Raw genomic sequence first — 22,336 nt, forward strand, 5'->3', positions numbered from 1 at the left:
TTTAATCCTAAACTTTGAAATAGCCTCGCTGATCCCCCCAAAAAAAGAAGAAAAAAAAGGTAAACGATGTTGTAATCAGTGTCACTCGCACTATGACCCAGTAAAAGCAGGTTAGTGCAGATGATGCTGCTGTTAGTTTCCCTTTAAATGTTCAAGTCACATCAGAAGAAAAAAATTCACTAAACTAACCCATGTATACGTTATTTACTAGCAGTGTTTTCTTGGCAAGAGAGCAACATAAAGGAGGAAGTACAAGGAGAAGCTTATAGAGGGAGCTAGAAGATATTTCATCCATTTGGTCAGGTGCACGCCACAAGCCCGCAGAAGGGACCATCAGTGTTGGGAGGATCATAGCTTAGTTTAGCTTGCAGACAAACATTTTGGTGCTATATATGAATTTAAGTTTGGCTTTCCTTGCCGGCCTATTACACTGATGTGTGTAATGTCAACAAAATATTTTTTTCACATTTTATATGCAGTTGCTGGAAGAAGCTCCTCCTTCATAATTACTTTTGATAACGTTTTGAGAGAGCAATACCCAAAGCAGATCTGGCAGCCACTAATAGTGAGACTTATAAAAGAAAACATGTACCAGGTAATATTTTTGCTGCTTGTGACCTTGAACAATTTTGTACCCTGCAATGTGTTTCCCCTCAAAACAACCGTGTCCAACACTTTTCCCATGCTTCCCCCATACACTGAAACTCCAACACATCCGGCTCTCACTCACCATCGAGACCTTCAAGAGCAACTTAAAGACCTGATGCACCCATCCGTGTGTCATGCTCACTGTATCTGTTTGTACAGTGCAGGTGCTGTTCTCCCTTCATAGACGGCAGGTCCTGGCTGCTTTCAGCAGTCAGGACATCAACACTAAAAGCAGACATTAGTAATCATGCTAGTGCCCACCATTAACTCTTCAAATACCATGTTACTTTAAGGCCAAAATGGGTTAATGTATATGTTTTTATCCTCTTTAGGAGTATTAAATGTAAACAAATACACAGTGTGAACCCAGCCTTTCAATCATTTAGGCTACTCACAACCCTTACATGCTCTTTTTTTAACCACTTTCTAGTGTCTACGGTCTATGAACATGACAGTTTTCCAATGTACCACAAATTGGACTACATTTATTCTTGATTGCCTTAAAGTTTGCTAGGTGCTTTTTTTGTGTGTGTGTGTGTGTGTTTTTGAAAGTGTGTACTTACCAACGCTCATGTGATAACGGTTACCTGGTCTCTTGCTAGTCTCTGTACACATGACCTCTACTAATAGTAAGTGTTGGGGGACTGATTTGAGAAAAAATCACTTAGTGTATAGTAAATTTAATTTTAATTTTCCTAGTCCTGCATCCTTTTGATGAAACGTCGAAACAAACTGCCCGCATACATTAATGACTTGAAAGTGCCACTAGGGGGCATCTTTAAGGTAAAGTATACATAATCTATTAAATTGTATATGTTTAAGTGTTACTGCCATTTAAGGAAACTTTTGACATGTAATAGAGATATGTCAAAGGTTTTAATTGGTCAGGGTCTGAGTGCTGACAACCCCACTGATCAATAGAACGAGAATGGAGAAGCGCTCAACTGAGCACTTGTCTTCCCATCTCTGTCCTTACTACAGAAGATTGATTCTATAGATGCTCTGTAGAGCAGGACTCCTGCAGCAAAGAGGGAGAGCATTTCTTTCCTCTCCTTCTAGTGATCGGTTGGGGTCTTAACACCCAGACCCTAAACAATCAATGTCTAAATTACATGTCAAAAGTTTTGCTTTTTTAATTACAGTTATTTAGTTATTGTCATTTAAACCTTTTACACAGATTTGCTTACTATAATGTTTATATACTATCCTACTGAAAATGTGAGGACAAGAAACACCCAACTACTAGTTATTCATATAGTTCCATAAGGAATAACACAACTACCAGTATTAAGAAGTAATGCCCCGGATTTTTTTATTTTATCTGATACTAGCTGAGTACCCAGCGTTGCCCGGTTTTTCCATCCTAATCCTTGTTGGGGAGGAAAATAAACAAAGGAGGAAGCTTTTGATTTCATATCCTGTCCTCCTATCCCAACCTCCTTTCCCGACCTCCTTTCCCTACCTGTAATATGTGTACCAGGTATTGAAATATCTCCAGCCGTACGGAAGTTATGTGGGAACATACATTTCCCATTGATTTGCATGGGACTTTAAACAAAAACCCCGACCCTCACAAATGGGGGTACTTAAGGGTTAAATTAACCATCCTATATTTTAAGTGGACATATAAGTAACATGTGACCAAGTATTATCAAAATATCTCCAGCCGTTTGGAAGTTATGCATTCCCATAGACTTGTATGGAACTTTAAACAATAACACCACCCCTGACAAATGGGGGTGAGTAAGGGTTAAATGACCTATCCTATATTTGTTGTTGACATACAGTGGGGATCAAAAGTTTGGGCACCCCAGGTAAAAATTGGTATTAATGTGCATAAAGAAGCGAAGGAAAGATGGAAAAATCTCCAAAATGCATCAAATTATAGATTACACATTCTTATAATATGTCAACAAAAGTTAGATTTCATTTCCATCATTTACACTTTCAAAATAACAGAAAACAAAAAAATGGCGTCTGCAAAAGTTTGGGAACCCTGCAAAATTTATAGCATGCACTGCCCCCTTTGCAAAGCTGAGACCTGCAAGTGTCATGGATTGTTCTAAATCATCATCTGGGAAGACCAGGTGATGTCAATCTCAAAGGTTTTAAATGCCCAGACTCGTCTGACCTTACCCCAACAATCAGCACCATGGGTTCTTCTAAGCAGTTGTCTAGAAATCGGAAACTGAAAATAGTTGACACTTACAAAGCTGGAGAAGGTTATAAGAAGATAGCAAAACATTTTCAGATGTCAATATCCTCTGTTCGGAATGTAATTAAAAAATGGCAGTCATCAGGAACAGTGGAAGTTAAAGCAAGATCTGGAAGACCAAGAAAAATATCAGACAAAACAGCTTGCAGGATTGTGAGAAAAACAATTCAAAACCCACATTTGATTGCACAATCCCTCCAGAGAGTTGTGGTACACTATTCCACTATAAAGAGATACTTGTACAAATATGGTCTTCATGGAAGAGTCATCAGAAGAAAACCTCTTCTACGTCCTCACCACAAAAATCAGCGTTTGAACTTTGCAAATTAACATATAGACAAGCCTGATGCATTTTGAAAACAAGTTCTGTGGACCAATGAGGTTAAAATTTTACTTTTTAGCCGGAATGAGCAAAGGTACGTTTGGAGAAGAAGGGGAACAGAATTTAATGAAAAGAACCTCTGTCCAACTGTTAAGCATGGGGGTGGATCAATTATGCTGGGGTTGTATTGCAACCAGTGGCACAGGGAACCTCTAACGAGTAGAAGGAAAAATGGATTCAATAACATTTCAGCAAATTTTAGATGCTAACTTGATACCATCTGTGAAAAAGCTGAAGTTAATCTGAGGAGAATCTGTTTGGAGAAAGAAAGAGAGACCGGTACCGGCGCCTAGTGCATTACCCTTGATAAAAGGAGCAGTAGGTCAGGGGGTTGGCCCAGGGACCATATAGATGGCTGCTCACCTTAGGTACGATTTAACCAAGCCTTTTGCCCCAGTGAAAATGGGGTACTGGTAGAGATATAGCCGCTGCTTGCCTCTAGGGCTGCAGTATCCAACAGTGCTGCTGGCCTGGATGCAGTAGAAGAAAGGCTGAAGAAAAGAACCCTTTAGTGCTGGCTCTGCGGCTCCCTCACATGAAGAGGATGGACCAGGAGATATTTTTTTAAGGTTCGCAGTGGAACCACTTTTATTTAAATAAAAAATAAAAAACAGGCGCCTGTTTTTTATTTAGGTAAGAGTGGTTCCACTGTGAACCTTAAAAAAATATCTCCTGGTCCATCCTCTTCATGTGAGGGAGCCGCAGAGCCAGCACTAAAGGGTTCTTTTCTTCAGAAGTTAAAGGGGGATGGCTTCTACTAATGTATAAATATCCTAAACACACCTTGAAATCCACAGGGAATTACATCAAGAGGCGTAAACTGAAGGTTTTGCCATGGCCTTCACAATCTCCTGACCTCAACATAATTGAAAATCTATGGATAGACCTTAAAAGAGCAGTGCATGACAGACAGCCCAGAAATCTCAAAGAACTGAAAGACTTGTAAGGGAGAATGTGCAAAGATACCTCAAACAAGAATTGAAAGACTCTTGGCTGGCTACGAAAAGCGTTTACAACCTATGACACTTGCCAAAGGGAGAAGTACAAGATATTTACTCTGCAGGGTGCCCAAACTTTTGCAGACACCATTTTTTTGTTTTCTGCTCATTTGAAAGTGTAAATGATGGAAATAAAATCTAACTTTTGTTGACATATTATAAGAATGTCTAATCTGTAATTTGATGCCTTTTGGAGATTTTTCAATCTTTCCTTGGCTTCTTTATGCACATTAATAAATTTTTTTTACCTGGGGTGCCCAAACTTTTGATCCCCACTGTATAAGTAACATGTGTGACAAGTTTCATGTTAATATTTTTAGCCGTTTGGACGTGATGCTGGAACATACACACATACACACGCACATACACACATTGGGGGGGATTCATCATTATGTGTCTATTGTAGACACAGTTCTACCCCTTTACACTGCTTGTCTATTGTACACTCTTGCTCAGAATTTACTAAGGCTGTGCACTCCTTTGATAAATCTTATGCAAATATAGAAACTCCCCCCCCCCCCTCGCTCTACCGTACTCTCCTTCTCTACCTCACAGGAAAAGTGGACGTAGGGATTTTGTTCTATTGTTTTGAGGCCAGGATTCCATTGAGGTTTTTTATGCATCATAAAAAACTCCAGAAAAACTGTCCCAGCTTTTTCCTGCGTGTTACGCCAAGCGCTCCGGGTCCCTGCTCCTCCCCGGAGCGCTCGCGGAGTTCACCTTCTTGCAGCGCCCCGGTCAGACCCGCTGACCAGGAGCGCTGCATTAATGTTACCGGCGGGGATGCGACCCGCGCGCTCCGGCTCTCTACGATTTAAAGGGCCAGTGTGCCACTGATTGGCGCCTGGCCCAATTAGTGCTCACACCTGTGACGTGTCTTTTTAACCTCACTTCCCCTTCCCAGCATTGCTGGATCTTGTTGCCTTGTGCCAGTGAAAACGTTTCCTTGTATGTCCCAAGCCAGTGTTCCAGACCCTCTGCCGTTGCCCCTGACTACGATCCTTGCTGCCTTCCCTTCTGCTACGTCCGAGCTTGCTCTGGCCTAATCCCTTGTACCGCGCCTGTCTCAGCCGTCAGTTGGGGTTGAGTCGCTATCGGGTGGAACGACCTGGGGGTTACCTGCAGCTGCAAGTCCATCCCGCTTTGCAGCGGGCTCTGGTGAAAACCAGTAACCCCTTAGACTCCGTTCCCCTGGTACGGCCCACGTCATCACCCCACTGACACAGAGGATCCACCACCAGTATCCTCACAGTATCCGGATCCTGACACTGAGTTCTGTCAGTTTTTCTTGTGTTTTTTTTATTGCATTTTTGCTGGTGTGTGGAAACAAAAAAAAATTTACTAAATTTTTATTTTTTTATTTTAAATTTAGATACGTGAATGAGGACTATGTCAGATTTTGTGGATTGCGATGATGAACAGCATTTTTTTATGTCAATAAAAGGGTTAACGAGGGCTGTGGGGGAGTGTTTTTTTTTTATAAATTTTTTTTTCATTTTGTTGTGTTTTTCATAATTGAATTTTCAGGCTTAGTAGTGGAAGCCATCTTGTAGACAGAATCCATTACTAAGCTCGGGCTTAGCAGTAGCCCCCAAAACAGCTAATGCTAACCCCCAATTATTACCCCAGGACCCACCGCCACAGGGTTTCCAGGAAGAGCCGCTACCAACAGGCCCGGAGCATCAAAAATGGCGCGCCTAGGCGGTAACAGGCTGGCGTTATTTAGGCTGGGGAGGGCCAGTAACAATGGTCCTCGCCCACCCTGGTAACGTCAGGCTATTGCTGCTTGGTTGGTATCTGGCTGATTTAAAAAAAAAAAAAATAAATGCATAGGGTTCCCCTTATTTTCAGTATCAGCCAGATACCAACCAAGCAGCAACAGCCTGACATTAGCAGGGTGGGCGAGGACCATTGTTACTGGCCCTCCCCAGCCTAAATAATGCCAGCCTGTTACCGCCTAGGCCCAGGAGCGCCATTTTTGATGCTCCGGGCCTGTCGGTACCGGCTCTTCCCGGCACCCCTGTGGCGGTGGGTACCGGGGTAATAATTGGGGGTTAGCGTTAGCAGTTTTTGGGGCTAACGCTAAGCCCTGGCTTAGTAATGGATTCTGTCTATAAGACAGCTTCCACTACTAACCCTGAAAATACAATTATAAAAAACAAGACACATTGAAAAAAAAATTTATTTAAAAAAAAAATCACTCCCCCACTGCCCTCTTTAACCATTTTATTGAAATAAATTAAAAAAAACGCTGATCATCGTCGCAGTCCACCGAATCCGACATAGTCCTCCGCATTCACGTATCTGAAATGAGAAGAAAAGAAAAACAAGAAATACGGGTTAGTACATTTTTTGTGCTCTCCCCTGGGAAGAGCGCACATAATGCAGCGTGTTCTTAAACAGGGAGCCTCCAATTGTTGCTAAACTACAACTCCCATCATAGGGGGCTGTAGTTAAGCAACAGCTGTAGGCACACTGGTTGCAAAACACTGAGAGTTTGTTACTTAACTCAGTGTTTCCCAACCCGTGCGCCTCCATTCTGGGAGTTGTAGTTTTGAAACTCCTAGAAGAAGCAGTGAATATCACTTTACGGCGATCTTCACTGCTGATTCCACTTACCTGCCGCAGCTACCTTCTAGACGGCCCCCGGTCCCCGCCCCCCCCCCCCCCCCCCCCGTTCCCACAGCAGGTATTTGCCGCGGCCCCCCGCAGCTCCCGAGATCCTCTTCCCCCGCTCTACCCGACCTCTAGGGGCAGGAAGAGCGGGCATCTGAACTTTCACCCCCCACAGTCAGCGATCACTGTGATTGCTGACCAGGACCATCCACAGATGTTCCTGGGGGGGCTTGCAGAAGTTGTCCCCCGCTGATAACAGCGGGACTTCTGCCAGTTAACTCTTGCAATGCCGCGCATTGCCGGGTTAACTGCATGACATATATAAATGTCATGACGCGCGAACTACCTGCGGGAACAGGTTAAATTGGGGGGCCACTGATGTAATGCGGATCGCAGCAGATCACCAAAATGATCTGCTGCGATCCGCATTTAAATTAAAAAGCCGGTGGTACATGCGGCTACATCGCGCTGCCACCGGCTTCTATATAGACTGCAATGATTCATAATCCCTGCCAGGAGAGGGGAGCTCTGATTGGAGAATAGCTATTGACCAATCAGAGCTCTCCTCTCCCGGTGGCGGTAATTATGAATTATGACATCTGTATATAGAAGTCGTGTCAGTGCAGTGAAGCCACATGTACCGCCGGCTTTTACAGTTAATAAATGCGGATCACAGCGGGTCTCTGGATAATAACCTGCTGCGATCTGCACCTCAGCCCCTAGACTACAACTCCCATCATGGGCAGAGTCTGTCCATGATGGGAGTTGCAGTCCTTACTGTGTGAAAATACACACTTTGGTACGTGTCCTCCGAGGTGGTGTATATTTGCGCAAAAAAACGAGACTTGCGTTCTTTTTGTGCATCCAAAAAAAAAAACGCAGTTAGTAAATCGATGTATACGGTGAAAAATGGCTCTACGGTACACCCGAAGGGTGACATCTTTAGAAAAAGTTCCACCAAAAAAGATGCACAAAAACAACGCAGAAAATATCATTGTGCAAGATTTTGCGCAAGAAAATACACTTAAAATTACACTATATAGATTGATTGAGTTTTATATATAAAGATTACAATACAAGTATGCTGAGAATCTCTTATGCTTACCATTTGCTTCAAAATTTGTCAGAAGGAAGAAGAAACATCTAGTCTTTATTGATTTCTATATTTCTTAAATTGCTGTACATCTGCTGTATTTATTTTAGACATTTGTGAGCTCTGCTCCTTGCCAAGATATATGTCTTATCAGTGAGCTTGTCACTTGGCTTATAACTATGGGTGCTGATGTGGAAACCATTGGAGAACATCCCCTTCATTCAGTTATACAACTCTGCATAAAAACAGGTATAAATAATAAAAGGTAACATAAAATATAGTATACAGTGCTGTGATTGTTTCATTTTAACTGCAATTTGTTTTCATATATTTTATATATAGAAATCAAAGCAACTGCTGTGTAAAGAGCAAAGTTTAAAAGTGGTTGCAGAAAAAAAAAATCAGGCCATTGTGTTTTACCTCAGTAGATGTGATAACTGAAACATATTAAATATCATTTTTATTTTGTTTCAATGACCCTATAAAACACAACATTTTTTCTTCATATTTTTAGTGTGTCCTGATGCTACATTACTTTTAATATTTTACCTGACATTTAACTACATTAACAACCATTCTATTTTGGTTTTATTAGCCAACAACAGCCTTTTCAAACTTGTTGTTAAGATGAACCCAGATATGAAGAAATGCATCAACAAGCAAGACAGAGATGGTAACACAGTTCTGCATCTGGTAGCATCTATTCCAGCCAATTCACATGGATATACTGTTAAGTGTAAGTAGCTGGTTATAAAAAAAGTATGTTTGTAACCTGAGATTGAACATGTCCTGTGGAACTTTAAGGGGATTACCATCTGGGACCTTTGTGGAATATCCTTTGGACTTGTGGGAATTGTGTAAACAACTTAGCACTGCAAGTTTTGACTAGACATTTAATTTGGACTTGTGTTGGCCAAAGGGATATACAAACATAAATAACCTTTCGGAAATCTCGAGTCCGGTTCGACTTGAACTGGCAGTTAAATAAACCCCAAATAGGCTGCCTCTAAACCCCTGTCACACACTCTAGGAACGTATTCACATAGTTTTAAAGTGTTTTTAAGGATCAGTTATGGTGACATGTAGTAACCCATGGTAACTATTACAGCTCGCCCATTCTTAGGCTTATTCCCACCAAAATAAAGAGGCATAAAGTATTCCGGTTTGTAGGTAGATGCCTGCTGGTGTTAATATGCACACAGAGTGGCTTTATCGCAGCGTGCCAAAAATATCTCTTTTCTGGGAGTAGCAAGATGTTCTGCGTCTAGCAAGTGAAGAAGACGGCATGGATTTTTCCAAGCATTCCAAAAATCATCTCATGTTTTTTTGGGTTACTTTTATCCTTTTTGGGTGATTTTTCACCAACCTACTTGTCAAATCTCAGTTTTAACGCTTTGAATGCTTTTTGCATGGCAGAAATTTGAGCTCGCAGCCACCCTAGCTCTCCTGCTTCCAGTGGGTCTGCTTCACCGGGAGGTCAGTCTTCTCCGCAGTCGTTCGGCTCCGTGCCGACAGCCTCGTCCCTGCAGATGCCTCCGGCCTCCTCAACGCCGATCGCGGCCGTCCCCTCACCGCAATCTGGGGCTCGGAGCGGACTGGTTCCCGGGAGTGCTTCTCCCGCCCTGACTGGCGGTTGCTGCTGACCTCTCAGCCACCATACGCAGCGAGATACGCTCAACAGTGAACAGCATTCACCAAGAACTCCAAGGAGGGTCTGATGATGGCTGCCCGCACCCCCGCCAACTTGCCTGAAAGGTTTTCCAAGCTAGCTGTCTTTGCAGATCTGTCTGCCGCCACCTTGGCAAAACGTCTGGAATATGCGGCTGGCACTTCCCTTCTCCGGGCTCATGGTGTACCCTACAAGTGGGGATTCCCCACGAAGATTATCATTTCCTATGGTGGATCTAAACATGTGGTCTCCACCCCGGAGGCACTTCTTGAGTGCTGCCATGCCTGGAATCTTTCTCTCCCTGTGCCAGCCGAGAGGGGCTCTCCCAGCTCAAATCTCCCTCCACAAAAGGTCTCCGATGAATTGTCGGTGGTCCACTACGGTAAACGTAAAACAATGTAATGCTATGTTACTCTCTGTAATGATGTATTGTTTATTGCCGGATAGGCACATGTCTAATTAGGTATGGTTCCGTGCCTTTCTCCATGCCTCCCCGATGCTGGCCCTCTTCAGGGGTCACTATGGTTACTCACTACTGCTAGTTTTTTTTTTTACTTTTACCCAGTTTTACCTTGCTATTTTTTTCTTTATGTGTTTTACCTTAGGTACACCTGAACTACGAATAATGTATGAGCTTTCTGACGGTCACGATGTTTGCATCACTGTACTATTGATTGCTAATCGCATAATAAACGCTTCCCGCACATTTACTTTGCTCATGCGGCGCAAAAGAAAAGGGGGGTGGCCCTGGCCATTAAAAATACTATTGCTGTTTCTGATGTGGAGGTGGTGGCGGATAGCGGTGGCAGATACCTTATTGTGCATTGTTCTCTTAACTTGGTACCGCACACCCTTGTGGCAGTGTACACTCCAAATAGGCGACAACACGCCTTTGTCAGGCATGTATTGAACAAAGTTGCAAGCTCCAACCCCTCGTCTCGTCTGATTGTGGTGGGTGACTTTAATGCTACCCTCTGGCCGTCCATGGACTCCACTTCCCTTGTCCCACATCCTGAACCCACTCCCATTTTTACTACCCTGTCCCGTGAAGCTTTATTTGATATATGGAGGATACAGCACCCTAGTATCCGTGACTTTACCTATTTCTCCCATCCCCACCTGGTCTACACTAGAATAGATTTTTTCCTCATTAGTCGCCCGCTTCTCGGCTCAGTCTCCAAGTCACATATTCACACTATATCCTGGTCCGATCATGCTCCTATTTCAATTACCTTACAAGAGGCGTTCTCCTCTCCACGTACCTCCTTGTGGCGTGCCAGCCCCTATGTCATTTCCCATCCCACATACAAGCCCAGCTTAGCTGAGGACATAAAATGCTTTTTTGTTACTAACAGGGTCGGTGTCCAACTCCACCACGATGTGGTGTGCGTTCAAGGCCACGATTAGAGGGACACTTTTAAGCCAGGCGGCCCACCACAGGCGACAGACAAGGGAGAAACGCTTGTCTATGCAATTGGAGCTTGCAGATTTGCATAGAAAAAAATAAGTTAGCTTCCACACCTGACCTTGCTGCACGCATATCGGTTCTGACTGGTCATCTACACAAATTAGATTTATACAAGTATGATTTGGCACTGCACCGCCTAAAACTTAATTCTTATTGGTGTGCCAACAAACCAGGCAAGGTCCTCGCCAGACAGATTAAGGTACAGGAGGCGAGGAGTCGTATAGCCTATCTGCAGTTGCCTACGGGTACTAGAGTGTTTGACCCTCAGGGTATCTCTGATGCCTTTGCTTCTTACTATACCACGCTGTACAACCTTTCCACTTCTGAGCCTAACAGTCTTCCTACTCCTGCCTCTATCGCTTCCTTTCTTGACTCAGTCTCCTTGCCTTCCCTCTCTGAATCTGATCTGTCCACTCTATCTCTCCCCTTCACTCCTACAGAGGTGCTTAGTGCGATCAGGACGTTAAAGGGTGCTAAAGCTCCAGGCCCTGATGGGTTAATTAACGAGTTTTATAAAACGCATGGCCCAATTATTGCCCCCCACCTCACCACTGTCTTTAACTATATAGCTTCTACAGGGTCGATCCTGTCAGAAATGTTAGATGCTACAATATTGACACTTCCCAAACCCGGGAAGCCCCCCACTGAGCCTGCTAATTTTCTCCCAATCTCGCTCCTCAATACTGACCTCAAATTATACTCCAAATTGTGGGCAATCCGCATAGCAGATATCCTCCCGTCCCTGGTACATGCTGACCAGGTCGGCTTTGTGAAGGGCCGACAGGCCTCGGATGGCACTAGGAGAGTGCTAAATATCTTGGCAGCTGCTTGCCACGGTCGGGCGCCTTCTCTGCTCCTCTCTTTGGATGCGGAGAATGCATTTGACCGGGTCCACTGGGGATACTTAAGGGCAGTGTTGTCTAAATTTGGCTTCCCCAACCCTGCTATTGCTGCAATTATGGCCCTCTATTCATCGCCGTCGGCGAGGGTTTTTACGTCGGGTGCCCTGTCCTCTCCGTGTCCATCACTAACGGCACCCGACAGGGGTGCCCCCTTTCTCTCTTTTTATTCACCCTTGTGATGGAACCATTTGCTGAACATGTCTGCTGCCATTCCCTGATCCCGGGTATTACAGTAGGGTCTGATGTTCACAAAATAAGTCTCTTCGCTGATGATGTCCTGATCGCACTGACTCACCCTCTCAGCTCTTTACCCCATGTAATGTCTCTAATAGCCGACTTCAGTGCAGCTAGCATGTACAGACTTAATGTCTCGAAATCGACTGTTCTCCCTCTTCAGCTGAGTAAATCATCTATTTTTCCCTCTCCCAAAGGTTCTCTTTTCATTGGGCCTCTACCGGTATTACCTATCTGGGTATCTTTCTCACTCCCTCTCCCTCTGATTTGGTTTCTTCTAACCTCTCCTCCCTTTCCACCCAACTAGCTCAAGACACCAAAACATATTCTCGCTTTCCTCTTTCATGGTGTGGCCGCATTGCTGTGGCCAAAATGTTCCTACTGCCTTCTGTCCTCTACCTGTTTCGCACCTTGCCTGTCAAATTTCCCCTCTCCTCTATCAGGAGACTCCAATCCCAACTGATGAGGGCGAGAGTTTCAGCTAGATTGCTGTTTCTACCTACACATATGGGGGGCTTAGGTTGTCCAGATCTACTTAACTACTGCAGAGCGGCTCACTTGGTCTATTTACAATAGTGGTGGAGGGGAGATTCGGATGCCCGCTGGATGTCTATGGAAAAGGAGATTGTGGGAGTGTCTTCTCTTCGGTGCCTCTTGTGGTCAGTGGCGATTACCAATACTACTGTGGCAACTCTCAGCCTCACAATCTCCGCTTCTCTGCATATGTGGCTCTTCATTCTGTCCACTAAGATGCTCTCCCTTATCTCCTTCCAGTCTACTCCGTTCTCTGTTCTATCTCTTCTCCTCCCGCATATTTCCTTTTCAAATTGCATCGATAGTGGGGTTACATGTCTGGGTGATATCTCGGACCAGGGTTCCCTGGGCACATTTGAGTTCATTAGGTCCAGGTACAACATACCAGCTGGGGACTTTTTTAAATTCCTGCAGCTGCGTCACTTTATTTCCTATCATAAGTGGCCGTCTGAGTTAGCTCCCAGACCGTATAATGCCTTTTTCCTCCAACACTCTGGAGCCAGGGGTGGAATTTCGATTTCATACAAAGCCTTACAGTCCTCTTTGGCGCCAGAGTCGTTCCCATTCCAATCTGCCTGGGAGCGGGATCTGGGTCTCTCTATTAGTGTAGAGCAGTGGCACGATGTTTATATTGTACCATTAAAACTCTCTAAATGTAGCACTCATTTAGAGTCTGCCCGTAAGATGCTATACAGGTGGTATTATACCCCCGAACGATTGTCTCATATCTACAGCACTGTTAATCCTACATGTTGGAGGTGTGGTGCTCAGGTAGGCTCGTTCCTACATGGATGGTGGACCTGTACTTTGATTGCTCCTTTCTGGGACTCAGTATACGCACTTATCTCCAAAATCTTACCCCACCCTCCCGTGAAAGATCCAGGCATGGCATTACTCGCACTCAACTTGAAGGACTTACCTGCGGACTCTCAAACTATTCTTTTTCATATTTTTTCTGCTGTACGGACTTCCATAGCAGCTCTCTGGAAATCCCGGTAGGTTCCGGATATCCCTGTTGTGAAGGCGAGAGTGGATACTCTTGCTCTATGGAGAACCTTATAGCCAACCGTACAGGTCATGAACTACAGTTCCTTATAACCTGGGACTATTGGAGGAACTCCCAAGAATCTAATGGTATAGTGGCATCTTAGGGCTGTGTAGATCATCATTATGATTTTTCTCCGTGTTCCACTAGATGCCCTTCTTAACTTGTGGTGCATGCTTGTTACCTTCCACCATTCTATGCTGTGCACTATGGTATTGTGTATATTGGTGTACCTTATAACCTATTGTTTTTCTCCATATCCTTATTATTTCCTTTTGCTTCTCCCCCCCCCCCTCCCCCACCTTTGTTGTTCCTTGTTCTTGTTATCATTATTGTGATGTTTTTCCTGAAATCCGATAAATAAACATATGGATAAAAAAAATTCTATTTTATGTTTCTTAGGTCAAACACAAGATGTTAAGATGCTTCTGGATTTCGGCATGGACCCATGTATCATTAACCAACTGGGGAGGGATGCTGCATCTTTGCTGAAACAGAATAAAAACTTCAAAGCAGAGGATATAATAAAAAAACATTTGGCAAGCCTACATCCCACTGCAGTTCCATCAGCCAGCTTAACTGGTATGTGATCATGTACATTTATTGCATTACTAAAGGGGTTTTCTAGGACTATATGTTTGATGGCTTAGCCACAGGATAATTGCTGATTGGCTGGTTGTCTACACTCGACACTGGCACCAATCAGCGCCCTGCCAGGTAACTGCAGCTCAGTTTCCATTGACTTCAATGGGAGCTGACCTGCAGTTATGCAATGAATGGCACAGGGCTTTCAGCCCCATTGACTGTCTGGTTCAGGGGGTCTAACAGCTGCCATGAACACCATAGTTTGCAGGGCTAACAGTTTGCAAAATTCCCATTAGTCAATGGGAGTTATGCACATTGCAAACTGGCAGGAGGGACTGGCTGGAAAACCCAAAAGAAATGGGTCAACCCCTTTAACTGTATGAAGAAAGACTTATGTCAAAACATTTACATGTATTTAATAAATCCAACTTGCTCTTTGTTTCCTGGCTTTGTGTGTAGAGGTGTGCAGTTTTGCTGAAGATAAGACTGATTTACTTGCTTGTGCACTGGGCCAGTTCGTAGACTTCTGCAAGCAAAAGCATAAAGTGAAAAAACTTTGTGTGCACAAACCTGTCCGAAACTTTCTGCATATTCTGTCATCTTTGAAAGGTAAGTTATTTATCTAATTAAAAATAAAAGTGCGTAACATTTGGGGAAAATGAAATAGATAAGTCAATTTGCAATAATTGAGCTAACATTCATCTCTAAAACTTTAACACCTTAAATGGGCACTCTCATTAAAACTAATTTTTGCTATTGCACTCCTTATGGTAAATAAAACAACCTTCTAATGTACTTTGTTTAAAAATAATGAAGTTTTCTATGTTTTATTTGAGTTTAATGAAGCTGCTATTAGGTTTCTCCCTACTTGTCTAGAGCACATTTTCCCCATCTTTTGCACAGACTTTGGACTCCTGCTGGCCTGGCAGAAGTCCAAAATCAGGAAAAGCTGAGGGAGGGCAGCCTTATCCAATCAGAGCTCATCTCACACACTGAACTGCTCAGGGCTGCGTGTAACAGTGAGGGAGGAAGTTCTCCCCTGTATGGCTTCAGATGATGTCACACCTGCTGGGTAATGTCCCTTCCCAGTCTGTGAATCTGACTGAGACAGAGCAGAAAATACAGAGCAATATCAAGGTAGAAAACTAACAAGTAATAAAAAAAAAATGGCAGGGGGTGGTTTATCATGATGGGGGCAGTGAACTGGGAGGAGTATAACATTTAACAAAATCATGAGAGGTACTCTTTAAGGACAAAGGGCATAACTGTACGCCCTCGTCTCGCACCCCGTCTATGACGCGGGATCACGAGCTGACCCCGTGTCAAAATGGGTTGGTACTGACGGCCATCAGCAGCCGGGACCCGTGGCTAATACCACTGAGACGCCCCATTCAGAATTAATCGAGGTGTCTCAAATAGCAAAAAATCTATCCCGGCAGCTCAGTGGAGCAGATAGGGACCACCGTGGCAAAACCACGGTTTCCCGATCAACTTAGAGGACCGTGGGAGGGCCCTTACCTTCCTCCACGCCGTCCAATGGTTGGTCTGAAGTTCCAGTCAGCCTCAGCAGGCTGAACAGCAGAGCACCGATAACACTGATCAATGCTATTCTAGGCCATAGCATTGAACAGTGTATGCAATTAGAAGATTGCATGTAATAGTCACCTAATGCAAAAAATGTTAACAAAAAAAGTTTAATAAATGTGAATTAACCCCTTCCCTAATAAAAGTTTAACCTCTTCAGGACATAGGGCGTATGGATACGCCCTGCATCCCGAGTAGTTAAGGACCGAGGGCGTATCCATACGCCCGTGGGAATTCCGGCCCCCACCGCTAGCCGGTTGAGGACCGGAGCCGGATGCCTGCTGAAATCGTTCAGCAGGCATCCCGGCATATCGCCCAGGGGGGTCATTATGTCCCCCCATGTCGACAATTACACCGATAACACTGATCAATGCTATTCTAGGCCATAGCATTGAACAGTGTATGCAATTAGAAGATTGCATGTAATAGTCACCTAATGCAAAAAATGTTAACAAAAAAAGTTTAATAAATGTGAATTAACCCCTTCCCTAATAAAAGTTTAACCTCTTCAGGACATAGGGCGTATGGATACGCCCTGCATCCCGAGTCCTTAAGGACCGAGGGCGTATCCATACGCCCGTGGGAATTCCGGCCCCCACCGCTAGCCGGTTGGGGACCGGAGCCGGATGCCTGCTGAAATCGTTCAGCAGGCATCCCGGCATATCGCCCAGGGGGGTCATTATGTCCCCCCATGTCGACAATTCAGTCCAGCGATCTGCGGCGATTCCGGGTCAATCGGGTCTCCAGTGACCCGGTGACCCGGAATTACTGGCTGTTCGGGGCCGTCTCTGACGGCCCCGAACAGCCAGAGCCTGCAGGGGTGAGGTGGCACTGGTGCCACCTCACGATCGCCCTGATTCGTCGGCCGGATTACCGGCCGACCAATCAGGGCGCCTGCTGCGGGTGTCACTCCCGCACCCGCTCCGCCCCTCTTCTGGAGGACGTGAGCGGGTGCGGGACGTGCACCCCGGGTGCTGGGGACCCCGATCCCCGGCGCCCCTGTTGGGATCGGGGCCCCAGGAGCAGCTGCGGCGGCGGGACTGACCTGCAGTGTCTGGATCGTTGGAGGTGAGTGACAGCCTCCTGCTGTTGCTTAGCAACAGCTCCCAGCATGCAAAAAGGGCATGCTGGGAGCTGTAGTTATGCAACAGCAGGAGGCAGACCACCACAACTCCCAGCATGCCCTTATGGGCATGCTGGGACTTGTAGTTTTGCAACAGCTGGAGGCACATTCTTTCTATGGAAAAGTGTACCTTCAGCTGTTGTGTAACTACAACTCCCAGCTTGCACAATCAGCTAAAGTGCATGCTGGGAGTTGTAGTGGTGCATCTGGTGGTTGCATAACTACAACTCCCAGCATGCCCGTTGGCTGTCGGTGACTGCTGAGAGTTGTAGTTTTGCAACAGCTGAAGGCACACTGGTTGTGAAACTCAGAGTTTTTTTTTACCTAACTCAGTGTTTCACGACCGGTGTGCCTCCAGCTGTTGCAAACTACAACTCTCAGCAGTCACCGTACACCATGCACCGTACATGCTGGGAGTTGTAGTTTTGCAACAGCTGGAGGCACACTGGTTGTGAAACACTGAGTTAGGTCACAAACTCAGTGATACATAACCAGTGTGCCTACAGTTGTTACAAAACTGCAACTCTCAGCAGTCACCGACAGCCAACGGGCATGCTGGGAGTTGTAGTTATGCAACAGCTGGATGTCCCCCCCACCCAATGTGAACGTACAGGGTACACTCACATGGGCGGAGGATTACAGTAAGTATCTGGCTGCAAATTTGAGCTGCTGCAAACTTTCTGCTGCAGCTCAAATTGCCAGCGAGAAACTACTGTGAACCCCCGCCCGTGCGACTGTACCCTAAAAACACTACACTACACTAACACAAAATATAAAATAAAAAGTAAAAAACACTACATATATACATACCCCTACACAGCCCCCCTCCCCAATAAAAATGAAAAACGTCTGGTACGCCACTTTTTCCAGAACGGAGCCTCCAGCTGTTGCAAAACAACTCCCAGTATTGTCGGACAGCCGTTGACTGTCCAGGCATGCTGGGAGTTTTGCAACAGCTGGAGGCACCCTGTTTGGGAATCACTGGCGTAGAATACCCCTATGTCCACCCCTATGCAATCCCTAATTTAGGCCTCAAATGCGCATGGCGCTCTCACTTTGGAGCCCTGTCGTATTTCAAGGCAACAGTTTAGGGTCACATATGGGGTATCGCCGTACTCGGGAGAAATTGTGTTACAAATTTTGGGGGGTATTTTCTGCTTTTACCCTTTTTAAAAATGAAAAATTTTTGGGAAAACAAGCATTTAAGGTAAAAAAAAAAAATTTTTTTTTACATATGCAAAAGTCGTGAAACACCTGTGGGGTATAAAGGTTCACTTAACCCCTTGTTACGTTCCCCGAGGGGTCTAGTTTCCAAAATGGTATGCTATGTGGTTTTTTTTTTTGCTATCCTGGCACCATAGGGGCTTCCTAAATGCGTCATGCCCCCAGAGCAAAATTTGCGTTCAAAAAGCCAAATGTGACTCCTTCTCTTCCGAGACCTGTAGTGCGCCAGCAGAGCACTTTTCACCCCCATATGGGGTGTTTTCTGAATCGGGAGAAATTGGGCTTCAAATTTTTAGGGGTATTTTCTGCTATTACCCTTTTTAAAAATAAAAAATTTTTGGGAAAACAAGCATTTTAGGTAAAATTTTTATTTTTTTTTTACATTTGCAAAAGTCGTGAAACACCTGTGGGGTATTAAGGTTCACTTTATCCCATGTTACATTCCCCGAGGGGTCTAGTTTCCAAAATGGTATGCCATGTGTTTTTTTTTTTTGCTGTTCTGGCACCATAAGGGCTTCCTAAAGGTAACATGCCCCCCAAAAACCATTTCAGAAAAACGTACTCTCCAAAATCCCCTTGTCGCTCCTTCCCTTCTGAGCCCTCTACTGCGCCCGCCGAACACTTTACATAGACATATGAGGTATGTGCTTACTCGAGAGAAATTGGGCTACAAATACAAGTAAAAATTTTGTCCTTTTACCCCTTGTAAAAATTCAAAAATTGGGTCTACAAGAACATGTGAGTGTAAAAAATGAAGATTGTGAATTTTCTCCTTCACTTTGCTGCTATTCGTGTGAAACACCTAAAGGGTTAAAACGCTGACTGAATGTCATTTTGAATACTTTGGGGGGTGTAGTTTTTATAATGGGGTCATTTATGGGGTATTTCTAATGTGGAGACCCTTCAAATCCACTTCAAACCTGAACTGGTCCCTGAAAAATAGTGAGTTTGAAAATTTTGTGAAAAATCGGAAAATTGCTGCTGACCGTTGAAGCCCTCTGGTGTCTTCCAAAAGTAAAAACACGTCAATTTTATGATGCAAACATAAAGTAGACATATTGTATTTGTGAACCAAAAAAAATGTATTCGTAATATCCATTTTCCTTACAAGCAGAGAGCAAATTTTTCATCAAATTTACGGATTTTTCACAAAGAAAGGATGCAAGTATCGACAAAAATTTACCACTATGTTAAAGTAGAATATGTCACGAAAAAACATTCTCGGAATCAGAATGATAACTAAAAGCATTCCAGAGTTATTAATGTTTAAAGTGACAGTGGTCAGATGTGCAAAAAACGCTCCGGTCCTTAAGGCCAAAATGGGCTCCGTCCTGAAGGGGTTAAATCACCCCCTTTCCCATTTAAAAAAATATTTTAACAAAAACAAACATATGTGGTACCGCTGTGTGCGTAAAAATTTCCGAACTATAAAAATATATTGTTAACCCCTTCCCGCAGAATGTCATATATAAACGCCGGGTTGTGCAGTGCGTTCGCGCATCCCGACGTTTATAAATGACATGCAGTTAACCCGGCGCTGCACAGCAGCGCACGGGTTAACAGGCAGAAATCCCGTGCCCAGCGGCGGGAGACAAGTTCTGCCTGACATCCCAGGACCATCTGTAATTTGTCCTGGGATTAGAGCCCTGTGATAGGTCCCTGTGGACCAATCACAGTGTATCAGCGTCTTTGTTGCACTAACACCGACTCCGAAGCTTTCAGTTCGTTCTGAACAGCGATCGGAGCCGGTGTTAGTGTTAGGACAGAAGACAGAAGAGTGTTAAAAAGCTTTTCTAAAAGCTACAAATTTAAGTGAAAGTAAAAGAACCCCCCCCCCCCCCCCCCCTGTAGTGCCCCTTGCCGTCTGAAGTCTGCAGCCGGTCCGATCTGACAGGCTGCAGTGAAGATCCTAGTGACTGTCACTGTATATAACAGTGACAGTCTTGTATAAATCTGTGCCCAGCAGTGCCCCTCAGTGCCCATCTGTGCCCACCTGCTGCCTCCTAAGTCTGCAGCCTGTGCGATCTGACAGGCTGCAGTGAAGATCCTAGTGACTGTCACTGAATATAACAGTGACAGTCTAGTGCCCATCAGTGTCCAGTAGTGCCCAGCAGTGCCCATCAGTCTCCAGTAGTGCCCAGCAGTGCCCCTTCCAATTGCTGTCCTCCCTGTCTGAAGTCTGCAGCCTGTGTGATCTGACAGGCTGCAGTGAAGATTGTAACTTGTAACTGTAACTGAATATAGTTACATTCTACAGTACAGTAATAAAGTTTCAGTGCCCATCAGTGCCCCTTATCCTGCTGCTGATTCATTCATTCATTCGTCCATTCATTCATCAGCTGTAATCTGTGAAGAAATTGAAGTCTGTCACTGACCATAACAGTGACAGTGAAGAATAATATAAAATACTGTCAGTGCCCCTGAAGTGACTGTCACCCTTTCATCCCATCACCACCTCGCACACCTCCATACTACCCTGTTACGTTTTTTCCTGGTGCGTCACTGATTTGTGACAGCAGTGACAGTTCGCCGCTGTTTTTTTTTTTTACTTCTAGTGGCGCTTTTTGTTTCAGTTTTTCCGTTGTTATAAAAAAAAGTAAAAAAGAAAAAAATATATAATTATATATATATATTAGTATTTGTGATATAGTACTATAGCTATCTTATAGTACTAGTGGTGCTGTTACAGTTTCAGTTTTTTTTTTATCCATACTCTCCTAACTGCGAGTTTAGTTCTAGGGATTTAGGACAGCGGTGACATTTTTTCCACCGTTTTGTTGTTTGTAGCGCGGTTACATTTTGGTTATTTGCTTCTGTAAAAAAAATTATAAAAATATAAAAATACAAAAAATATATTGTTCTAGTGTTGTACATCAGAGACACTTCGCCACTTATAGTGTCATCCAATATATCAAGGCATCGCATGTACAGCACTGAGGAGGCATATGCCTTCTTGGCATCTTCCTCTGGTTCAGATAGTGGTGAAGAGTTGCTATATTTGCCCTCTTCTTCTTCCTCTTCCACTGATTCTGACGAGGAACCTCCCCGCCACCGCCCTAGGCCAGGTCCTAGTACCAGTCCTGGTACCAATATTGAGCCAGGTCCTAGTGCCATCTCTGAGTGGGCTCCAGCTTCAAACTTTATACCCAATTTTCCTGAGTTTGTGGCCACTGCAGGCATTCGTGTTGACACCGCGGGGTTGAAAGAAGCTGATTTTTTTCAGCTCTTCTTTTCAGAAGAGCTGATTAATTTGATAGTGGAGGAAACCAACCGGTATGCTGAGCAATTCATTGCGGCCAATCCACAGGCATATCATGCTAGGCCTTATCAATGGACGCCAACCAATGCACTAGAGCTCAAAATATTTTTTGCCCTTTTGTTTAACATGGGCATAGTTAAAAAGCCCACAATTCGCTCCTATTGGAGTAATGATATGCTTTACCATACTCCACTGTACCGGTCGGTCATGCCAAGGGCTCGGTTTGAAGCCCTCCTCAAATTTCTACATTATGCTAATAATGAAAATTGTCCACCTCCCAGTGATCCAAATTTTGATCGCATATATAAAATTCGGCCCCTTGTTAATTATTTAAATAAAAAATTTTCAGAAGTTTACACCCCAGAAAAAGAGATTGCAGTGGACGAATCTCTTGTGCACTTCAAAGGAAGGTTGCACTTTAGGCAATACCTGCCTAACAAACGGGCCAGGTATGGGGTAAAACTTTATAAGTTGTGCGAGAGCGCAACCGGCTATACGCACAAATTCAGAGTCTATGAGGGGAAAGACTCTAAAATAGAGCCCCCAGAGTGTCCCCCCGTACTAAAAACAACGGAAAAAATAGTATGGGATCTAGTTCACCCCCTGCCAGATCAAGGGTATAACATCTACCTTGATAATTTTTACACTTGCGTCCCATTACTACAATGCCTGTTTGCCAAGGGGACTGTGGCCTGTGGTACCATCAGGCGAAATCAAAGGGATCTGCCTAAAATTTTTGTACAGCAAAAGTTGAAGA

The 22,336-nt window shown here is 44.3% G+C and overlaps 1 protein-coding gene across 7 annotated transcripts in view; it reads left to right on the forward strand.

Moving 5' to 3' along the window:
• TRANK1 (tetratricopeptide repeat and ankyrin repeat containing 1) overlaps positions 1-22,336 on the forward strand; it is a 300,522-nt gene that overhangs the window by 80,060 nt on the left and 198,126 nt on the right. For all 7 annotated transcript variants that reach the window (XM_056520371.1, XM_056520377.1, XM_056520378.1 and 4 more), the window contains 6 exons: positions 480-595; positions 1,348-1,431; positions 8,063-8,201; positions 8,548-8,688; positions 14,207-14,386; positions 14,849-14,998. In XM_056520371.1, the coding sequence (XP_056376346.1) occupies positions 480-595; positions 1,348-1,431; positions 8,063-8,201; positions 8,548-8,688; positions 14,207-14,386; positions 14,849-14,998 (810 nt within the window). The remainder of the gene's footprint in view (positions 1-479; positions 596-1,347; positions 1,432-8,062; positions 8,202-8,547; positions 8,689-14,206; positions 14,387-14,848; positions 14,999-22,336) is intronic.

This window comes from Hyla sarda, chromosome 5 (genome assembly GCF_029499605.1).
Source record: "Hyla sarda isolate aHylSar1 chromosome 5, aHylSar1.hap1, whole genome shotgun sequence".
In the NCBI taxonomy this organism is placed as follows: domain Eukaryota; kingdom Metazoa; phylum Chordata; class Amphibia; order Anura; family Hylidae; genus Hyla; species Hyla sarda.